Source organism: Saccostrea echinata, unplaced genomic scaffold, assembly GCF_033153115.1.
Source record: "Saccostrea echinata isolate AGI-Se365-2 ecotype Australia unplaced genomic scaffold, CSIRO_AGI_Sech_v1 ptg000008l, whole genome shotgun sequence".
Lineage (NCBI taxonomy): Eukaryota > Metazoa > Mollusca > Bivalvia > Ostreida > Ostreidae > Saccostrea > Saccostrea echinata.
In genome coordinates, this window is record NW_026889757.1 from 3,787,109 (window position 1) to 3,798,027 (window position 10,919).

Below are 10,919 nucleotides of genomic sequence, written 5' to 3' on the forward strand. Positions count from 1 at the left end.
TTATTCCTTTATTAGCCGACCTATTTTTATATTCCTATGAAGCAGGATTTATTCAAAAAGCTTTACATAAGAAAAAGAAATCACCTACAGTGGCCTCAACTAGACATTCAGATGTATCGACGACGTTTTATCAATTAACAATAGTTACTTCCATTCATGTCGACTCGATATTTCCCAGCGTTTCCATCGTCAAATTTCCTTATTTATTTAGTAATATTGCGCAATCACTTGCATATGGTGTTTATGCCTCCCAGTTGATTCGATGTTCAAGAGCATGCTCTGAGTACGATCAATTTTTAAACCGAGGCAGGCTACTTACAAATAAGTTGATATTCAGGGATTTAAACAACCCTGTTTAAAGTCAGCATTACGTTAACTCTATAGTCGTTATCATGACCTTGTTACCAAACGGAACCTATAATTGGGTCGTATTTTGACTAATATTTTTCATACCAATTGTTGGGCCAATGTTTTTATAATAAATTTTATTACGGATAAATCCTAATCAATACAAAGGGTTCACGGTGAATGTTATCATTCGACAAGGGATGCTTACTTCTCACGCACCTGATTCATCTCTGGAATGTTAAGGGATCCGTGTTTATGCCCTGTTCACAGAATTGTATTGTTTGTAGATTTTTGAGATCGATCAGTTATACATATCTTCACCTATTTCATACAAACTGATAAAAAATAAATGTTAATATTATTTTTTATTCTGCCAATTATATCAATTATATCAAAGCATTGCAAAATTTTTTTTGGGAATGCCATTTTATCTTTTGTACAATGCAAAATCTATTTAAAAATTTAAAATGTCGTACACGTAAATACATTTACATTATATGAATAGAAGGTCATTTTGAATGCAGAATGCAAATCGAGATTTAGTGAGTTAAATGCTCTTCTACCCTGTATAAATGTTTAAGTTGAATGTTTGTGGACGTAAGTTACAAGAGTTATATTGTCTATATTCTTATGATTTTGGCACTTTATGGCCTATGTCATATGGCTAACACGAAAGTATAATTGATTGATTGATTGTGTGTTGTTTTTCGTCCAGTTCGAGAATTTTTCACACATATAGAGACCATATACCAAAATTAAATTTTGACCTTAACTCGACACTCGGGGCCATTGAGCAGTGAGGGTTCTTTATTGTGTCAACGCTTATCGTGACACGGAACCTCGGTTGCGGCCGTGATTCGAAAATTCGACCTTCCGATCACGGAGCAAGCGTCACTAAAGCATGATTTTATATCCCTATTACACGAAGAAATATACTGAGATTGCTACATCACGATCATACCAAAGGATCCAATTTCCCCCTCTTTTCCAACACGCTAAAATTAGTACATGCCTAGTACTATTGAGATCTAAATCATCAAGTTTCGATAAATGATCCTTATTTAGAATATTCGATGTTATGTTTGTGTACTTATATTTGAGATCTATTATCCATCCTTTCAATGAAACTGGAAAATGAATTTCATTTCTATATATGTCCTGAAACTACTGTATTGAGAACAATTGGCCGCGGTGATGATTTAGACTATATTCACGCTCTCAAATAATCCTCAGTTCTAAAACCAGTGAATGATTTATATAATCCTCAGTTTTAAAACCAGTGGATAATTTATACGTTCAGAATTTATCTAATGCCAATAGAAAAACACATGAAGCTATATTAGCTTTTATTCAAATTTCTATACAAGCGCATTTTTCTTCCGTCGGCGCTAATCACATTCTGAAACAAGATTTATTTATGTAAGAAACGAAACACTTGACCAAGAATAAATCACAGATTTATATCAAACGTTTTAAAATAAACACAACTGACAAAAGAGTATTTTTAAAAAAAAAAAAAAAAAGAAAAGATTTGACCAAATGGAGACTAATGAAAAAAGAGAATCAGTGAGTAGAGAATCAGAGAACTCCTCACATACTCCAGAAATAAAATTGTGTCATAAATCGTCTTTAAACGATGCAGATTCTGCGCCGTTCAATGAACATACTTGTTATCAATCCATAGCACCATATCATTCTATATCATTGATATACACAAGACGTACATCGGGCATTCCAATCTCTGAAAACAGTTTGAAGAATGAATTATCAAACAACAAGGGTTACATCAGGCCAGTAGGACGCAATTTCACTTTGAGGGGACACAACTATACATTTTCAGTGGGGGGGGGGGGTGGGGGGGGGGGCGGCACAATCAACTACCAAAATTCCTTGACAAGCAAAAAAAAAAAAAAAAAGGGTCATCAGACTTTTTTATTGAGGGGGCACAAGCATATAATAGTTATGTTTTCTATAGTATTCTATATATCGGCAAAATTATTGGTGGGGGCACGCCCCCCCCCCCCCCCGCGCCCCCCCCCCCCCCGGCCATGTACATCTTTTAGAAGGTAATGAGGAGACGTACTTTTTATAAGAAATCTTTACCTCTTTTTGTAAAGATATAGCATTGTTTTATTTTTGCTGGAACAAAAAGTAACGTTTAGAAATAACATGTTTCATCAATTATCTTTTTACAGAGAACACCTTAGAACACCAGTTGACAAGCTCAAAGCAATTAACATCATCACAAAACACAGCCATTGCCTGTTCAGGGTATATGGTAATCTCTCAACTTCCACAATCAACAACAATAACAGCACAGTCATTATTTCCATCTACACGACAAGATTCACTTATTTTCCCGTCAAACAGTGCAGATATTATGTCAGAAAACCAAAGCTGTGATAAAACATTTTTAGTGAGAACAAGTCAGAGTACCGTGGTTGATTCAGAATCCAGTGAAATGACGTCAATTATGACCACAAAGGAATTCAAGGCAACGTCGTCCTATGCATCACAATCACAAGATAAACATACACCCAAGTTAACAGTATCACAAGGAATATCCAGTACAGACTGTTCGGTGTCGACTTACTCAGACACTGACATATCTATTCCAACGTATACTACTGCTACGAAACACTCAGAACACACAGTTAACACAAAAGTAACACAAAACTACATCCATCCACAACTCTTTCCCAAACGTTTCATTATTCCTCCTGTGGAAATGAATTTCTTTCGATTCACGTTTCTGATTCTAAGAAGAGCGCCTAAAGCAGTAAGAACGTACTTTGATTCCCGTCACCCACCGTTACAGTTAATGACAGATCTTGCCGTCAAAAAAGATGTCCTTTCAGCTCTGAAGGGAAGAATTATCTCCTCTCAACAGTGGAAGACCCTGTACCCACCCTCAGGTATAAAAGGGTGCACAATAATTTAAAAACAAAAGTAACAATGTGTCCTTATTATTGACATAATTAGAGACCTTATTGAATTATTAGAAATAAATAGCATTACGTGAATACATTTCAACATAAAAGGACTAAAACTATGTTCTTTATTTTGCTATTTTGCAAGGAAAAAAAAGACCAATGCATGTCAAACAAAATTATTAATATTTATAATTTATATTTTTTGTTTATCTATAAAATATATATTTCTTGACACTAATAAACTGAGGGATTCTTTTTTTCAGGATATGTAAACTCAAGGCAATTCGACGTCACATTGCTGATCCTCCTTCTACGGTATATGACGAATGTCCCTGCTCCTGCAACGGGTTTTGACAAGCTGCCTTTACAGAAAGATGACAGTGTTGGAGCAGACCTTGCCAGAATAAAGCATTACAGAAACCTTGTATCTCATTCAAACAATGCAAAACTGACAGAAAAAGACTTCAATGACTATTGGGCAGAAATTGAAAGAGTACGTAATTCATGAGCCAATAATGTGATTGATTTGTACAGGAGATTTTAAAAATCACTTTTCTTTTGAACAGGTTATAGGAAGATTAGGTGGTGAATCTCAACTGCTAGAAGCTAAGTCTTTGAAGGAATCTCTTATTGAGGAAAAAGATAGGGAGCTTTTGTTAGAAATAAACCAGTTAAGAGCCCAGTATCAAGAAACTATTCCACCAAATGTCAAAGGTATATATATATATATATATATATATATATATATATATATATATATATATATATATATAAACTGTACATGTGCTTAACTAAATTTTAAAAAAAATTCCATTCATTTTTATCTTTTATTCAATGATGTATTTAACTAAAAAAAAAAACCCAGTATGATCATTAAAGCAGATTACAATGACCGTCCGTTATTTAATACAATAATTAAAAGACCTACTGAAATGTAGTGAATTTACCTAACTCCGGAATCACAAAAATATTCATTCAAAAAAAAAAATCATTTTTAAAATGAGGGCTAAAATACATATAAGTACCATCTAATGATTTTTCAATCATTTTAGAGCAAATCGGTGACAAGCTAAATATATGGTCAGAAGATGACACTAAATTTTATGAAACCCGAGCATGTAAAGAAGCTGAAATGTTAATTCAATCCGAAAAATGTGTATCTATTGTTGGAAATGCTGGAGCTGGAAAATCTGCCATTGTACATCACATTGCATTAAAAATGCAGAAGTATAATTATGTCGTCCTGCCAATAAAAGTTCCGAGCGAGTTTCTACAATATTTCGACGCACATACCGACCAAATATTTGTCATAGATGATCCATGTGGCGAGAAGTGCTTAGACATTCATTTAGCAAACGAATGGAAAAGATATGAAGAAGATATAATGCGTTCCCTATCAAAAAACGATAAAACTCGAATACTGGTTTCATGTAGACTTTCAATTAGTCGTACGCATCATTACAGAGACATTAAACTGTTTGGGGAAACAGAGGGCGAAGTGGTCAATCTAGTTTCTGAGAAATTTTCATTCACGAGAGAAGAAAAGATGGCAATCTTTAAATCCCACACTCGGGATGAATTTCAATTGAACAAATATATTCTGGACTTGCATGATTGCTTTCCTTTATTATGCAAACTCATTTCAACCAATAAGAATTTTAAGAAAAACATAAAACGTTTTCTGAAATTTCCATATAAAGAGTACTTTCTTGAACTAGATGTTCTGAGACACCATCCGACGCCGTACGAATACTGTGCTCTTGTGTTATGCATCTTCTTTGACAACGGAATTCAAGTTTCACACTTACAAAAAGGGAATGATGAGAAGATCGATAAAATATTCGATGAAGTTTACGACGAGTGCTGTCTAGAACAAGGTACTTCCAGAAAAAGAATAAAACTAGCTTTGGAAGCATTGACAAATTCCTTTATAAAAAAGGAGGGTGATACTTATAAATTTCTGCATGCCACATTGACAGAAATTATAGCTTGTCACTTTGCAAAGGAATCTCTTCATCTCTTGATAAAATTTGCTCCTATGTGGATATTGGACGCTAGACTTAGAAATCCAAGTTGCATGTCAGTTAAAGATAAGGATGAGACTGAATACTTTATCTTCTTAAATTCACTTTGTAAACCTGCTCTTGCTGAAAGAATATTACATCGTTTGGAATCAGAAACCATCTGTTCAGATAATGAGGATTCTACGGAAGAAACAGATGTTCATGATTTACTGTTTAATCTTTGCTTTCCTGATGATGAAATAGAAACACTTTTATTCAATGGATTGAAGTCAAATGGAAAATTAAATAACATTTTGCAGAAACGAAGTTGTATCGGAAATACAAGAATCATGGATTATATAGAATACAAAAAAGAATTGAAAAAACAGGAATCAGCAGAAGAAGAAGTACAGGAACTCGAAATACCCCATGAGAAAAATTGGATACCGGTTCGTAACCTGACAATAATAGCTGTCTATAACGGTGACATGCCAAATTTTTACAAAAATGTATCGGCAAAACAACTTCTTGAAATTAACGAAAATAACTTTTTATTGTGGTTAGTTGGTGCGGGATGGACTAATTTCTTGATTCGCTCTTTAGAAGTTGCCGACACGGCGTTAAGGGATGAGCTATTTATAAGTAAAAACTCGGCTTTTCTTTTGTCATTACTTAGTGGGAATTTACATATGGTGAAATTGTGTTTTAAACTGTTTGGTCCTGATTTCAATTCGACATATACCTGTTTCCTATGTAAACAAACATGTGATTCAACTAAACATCTAAGACATAATTGTCCTTTAGAGAGCCTTAATTTTGTAACTGTGCCGTGTTTGAAAGGGAAGAAAGACATTTTAGAGTTTCTCCTCACTGAAGGAGTTTGCGACATGCATGACTTAAACAAGTTAAGTTATTACCAAAACCAGTCAGTGACACCTCTTATTGCAGCCTGTAGAATTGGTCATACTGATATTATAAACTTGTTGATGAAGAATGGAGCACTTTTGAATATGAAAGACAAAAATGGTAATACCCCTCTTGTTGTAAGCTGTGAAAAAGGATACAACGAAGTTGTGCAAGTTTTGGTGGAGAATGGTGCGGATTTGGAAGATAGATGTTGTTCAAACATGTTTGATAGCCATTTTATTCTAGACATATTTGAAGATGAATTGGAAGAGGAGGGTTGGTCAGCACTTTGGTGGGCGTGTTATGGAGGTCACTTAACAATTGTCTCGTATCTGCTTGATAAAGGTGCAAATATTCACAATACAAATAAAGCAGGTAAAACTCCTCTCTGGGCTGCAATACAGAGTAAAAATTATGAGGTGGTTGCTTTACTCATGAAAAAAGGCTTCAATGTAAATGAAAAAGATAAGAATGGAAGAACGCCAATATGGTGGGCTTCAAATGTAGGTCAGCAAGAAACTCTTAAACTCTTTCTCGATCTGAAAGGAAACGTCAACATCTTCGACAATAATGGCATATCCCCATTATACACAGCATGTTACAGGAACCATTTTAATACCGCAGAGCTGTTGATAAAACACGGCGCGAAAATTAATGCAAATGATTCTTTGCAACCTTCGCCCTTAATTGGTGCTTGCTGCATAAAAGACATTGAGTTGGTTTCCCTACTCATTAGATCTGGTGCAGATGTTAACAATACATTTGAAGGAATATGCTCTCCTCTCTCTATTGCAACATGGTCTTCATTCCAGAGTGGAATGACTATCTTGATAGAAAACGGAGCAAAAATCAACATGAAGTTGAATAAGGGACAAACTGTACTCATTCAATGTATATGGAATACTTATGATGTTGCTAAAAAACTCCGTTACAGGTTACATGATATAAGCGCAGAAGACGATTTATGCTTTAATTTCGATCCTGATAGGTCTGATAACTTTCCTGCTCTTGTGTCTCTTTTAATCAAATACGGAGCTGATCTGGATTGTCAAAATGAAAATGGATCAACAGCACTTATGGGTGCTGCCCAATACCATAGAGAGTGCACAAAAATTCTGTTAGAGTGTGGAGCTAATGTTAATTTTCAGGATAAAGATTCGCGGTCCGCTTTACATTTTGCATGTTTTAGTCAGAACCATGCAACAATTTCATTGTTGATAGAATACGGAGCAAACATAAACGCAAAAGATAAATATGGATTTACGCCATTACATTTGTCATGCGAACTTTTAGATGAAAAGACACTCGACATTCTTTTAAAAAACGGAGTTGACATTAACGTGATTGACAACATGGGATTTACTCCTTTACTTCGTTTTCTTTACCTTGAAGCATATAGAATGAATAAAGGCAGTAAAAAGGATAATGATTTTAATGTATATGATAAGAAGAAACCAAGATCAGATAGTCTGGTTGCAATCACTTTGAAACTACTAGACCATGGGGCTGACCCGAGGGTATGTGCATGTGAATGTAATTCACTCCTACTGGCAAACGTCTTGGACGATAGAAAACTTATCGAGGCTTTGCTTAAGAAGATGGACGAATTTAGCGCTAGGACTTAAATACTATTATTTCCTATGTAGCTTGTAACACGAGCCTTGATTGGTTACAAAGTCGGGTGCAAATTTCCGGATACCGACTTGAGCCGGCAATAAAAAACGTGACGTCAAAATGCATAGTTTCTCTATGATAAAAAGCAAATAATATGACGTCATGGTGCATTGTAGGACGTAGTAAATCTTATCGATAGCTTGAAACACTTGTTTTAAAAAGAATTTATTTGAGTACATATGAAATAAATTTGTTATCCAGGTCAAATCAAGGGTGTACGGGGATTTACCCTGGGTTGTATTCCATACACCCAGAGGCCGAAGGGTGTATGGAATACAACCCGGGGTAAATCCCTGAACACCCTTGATTGGACAGCGGATAACTAATAATATTTTTAGTGTAAATGACAGAAAAGGTCACAATCTTATAGTGAAATCCATAAAAAAGGAAAATCATCGGGCTATATGACCAGCAATTTTAATTGATTTTTTTAAATCCGGATAGACACAAAGCTTAGTGATTGTGAGATTGAAATATTGTAAAAATGGATTTCAACAGCATATTTGGAGAAACTGTGGTAGTTTAAGTATCTGCCAAGATGGTTTATTTACTCTATCTTCTAACAGGTTAGGGAGTATTTTTTTTTTTACAACAAAGGAAAATCTCGAGTTTTTTGACGCACTACTTTTATTCTTCACTCTGTGATAAAAAATCACTTTAATTCAATAAATACATTACAGTATTTCACTATTGAAAGTGTAATAAACATAATTATATATATATATATATATATATATATATATATATATATATATATATATATATATATATATATATATATATATATATATATATATATATATATATATATATATATATATATATAGGTGATGTGATCAATAAATTTATAATAGTTTACAAGCATAATATTTTTTATATGGAAAAATAAATTACATTTTGAATGCTACTTGTTTGTTTCTTTAATCCAAACAACCGGGGAGGGGGATGTATCACTCTCGATGCAGAATTTTGGGATATTTTACATCAGTACCTCAGAAACAACACTTCGACGGAATACAGCTTAAATCATTTGACCAGTCAGATAAAGCGTAACATATCACACCTCTTCCTAGGCTGTCAGTAGAGAAAATTTTATGTGCTAGTCTCATAAATCGTCTGATTACAGCATATAAAACAGGGTGGGGTTTAGATGGGGTTTAGATTAAAGAGACGAGTAGGAGAACATCTCCCCGACAGAGTGGTTGCAAAAATAAGACAGATAACACTGTTAGTACCTTGGAAATCAGCCTCGAAGCGGGGAACCCCCTGTTTGTTTATAATTTTTATTTTCTTACCTTGTGTATTTTTATTGGACCGTATGTGGCCAATTTCTAAACCCTTAACAAAAGTACAAACCAATTGCACAAAACGACATACAGATCAAATTGACGGATAAATCACATGAAGTCTCCTTATATCAGTATTTTATTAGTTAGTTGGGGGGGGGGGATCCATGCTTCAGGTGCCTGGGACTATACAACATAGGGTGTGATCACGTGTTGGATTCTGATTTTGTTGAGATTGTCCATGTTTATCTAAGATCCCGAGGAACTTTGCAGTGTCTGAGTCATTCAAGTTCTCAAGATGAAAGTTTAGGTCACCATGTTTTAAACATCACTTTGTAGGAGTACAACACTAGGTATGTACGGTGTCGATTTCTCAAAGAAAATGGTGTTCTTTATGCTGTTTTTCTGTGATGGAGTGGACGGTAAATAACACATAGGTGTAGATGCAATATAATATAAATGATATATTATATGGTTTAAGTATATCAATGAGGACGTTAGCAAGATTCCAGTTTCCTGAGGCCAGGATTATTTTACGAAGCGAAGCCAAAGGTATTATTCCTGGTGGAGGGGAATGGAATTGGCTAACTCCGCCAATGATATATACGTTTTAATTGATTTTTTTTACTGATACAGAAGTAAAATCTAATTGATTACGGATATGGAATTAGATTTCGAAGCAAGGATTAACTCACTTGACTAATGCAAAAGGGAATGAGTCCATTCGCAGCGATTTCTGGGGAATTATTTAAATTTAACGATATAATTTATATAGGAAAATATCAGTAGAGGTCTAATAAAGATATAGAGGTATAATAAAATAATACATGATGCAGTCTTTACATTATAAAAAGGATAATTACCTCCAAGTTGAACCTCGACGTACTAAAACTGAAAGGACAAATATACGTATTTCGCATTTGAAAAAGAAATAGTACACTCCGCATGATCAGTCGGTTAAGGAGACAAACTTTTTTTTTTTGAAAATCTGTATTGAAATAGGACAATGTCTACAAATTAAATATTCATAATAGACCAAAACACTTAGATTCTTGAACTGAGTAAAGATAACTCAATCAACCTTAAAGCACCAACAACAAACTCTGAAGTCTTTTATTTCCTAAAACCGATTAAAAAATGAAAAGTCCAGGTCCTGACAACATGTGATTTTTTTGGGATGGATATTGGTACTTTAATTTAAAAAGCGAAAAATATAACTTCAGTTTACTACATTATACAAATAAAATGGTATCATAATATGCATCCAGAATGCAGAAAAGCTAAAATAAATTTGAAAATTTGGTTGTCTACTATGTAGTATGGATTATAAAAAAGAATCAGGACGCATGGATAATCGAAAGTAAAGTAAGAAAAATCCTTTAACAGACATTTATAAAGGATAGATTCCTAGGAGATTATAGTTTTAATGCATTATTTAGAATGCAATGAAAGGAAAATAGTGAAAACTTGATACAATCTAGTGGAAGTTTTATTATCAAACGTTTGATATTTTTAATTTTTGGACCTCAGTTTAAACAAAAATTGAACAAATTTTCCCAAGAAGGAAACAAATCATTTGATTTACAAAATAAACTATTTATAGCAATGACCCTAAAGGGGTTGAAGAAAGATGACCAAATTTCATCTCTTTTTGGTCAATTCTTAGAATTTCAAATGGAAATACATGTAGTTCAAATGTGTAACAATTTATGATGAAGAGTATAAGCTCTAACAATATAATGCTCATTTCTCTTTTATCTCAGCACTAC

The 10,919-nt window shown here is 33.9% G+C and overlaps 1 protein-coding gene across 1 annotated transcript; it reads left to right on the forward strand.

The window, feature by feature from the left end:
• Positions 1-2,728: 2,728 nt before the first annotated feature.
• Positions 2,729-8,161, forward strand: LOC133181145 (uncharacterized). The gene is made up of 6 exons (XM_061315685.1): positions 2,729-3,263; positions 3,545-3,774; positions 3,848-3,995; positions 4,334-5,767; positions 6,089-7,707; positions 8,066-8,161. Exons 1-6 carry the CDS (start codon positions 2,729-2,731, stop codon positions 8,159-8,161), a joined length of 4,062 nt encoding a protein of 1,353 aa, XP_061171669.1.
• Positions 8,162-10,919: the final 2,758 nt, after the last annotated feature.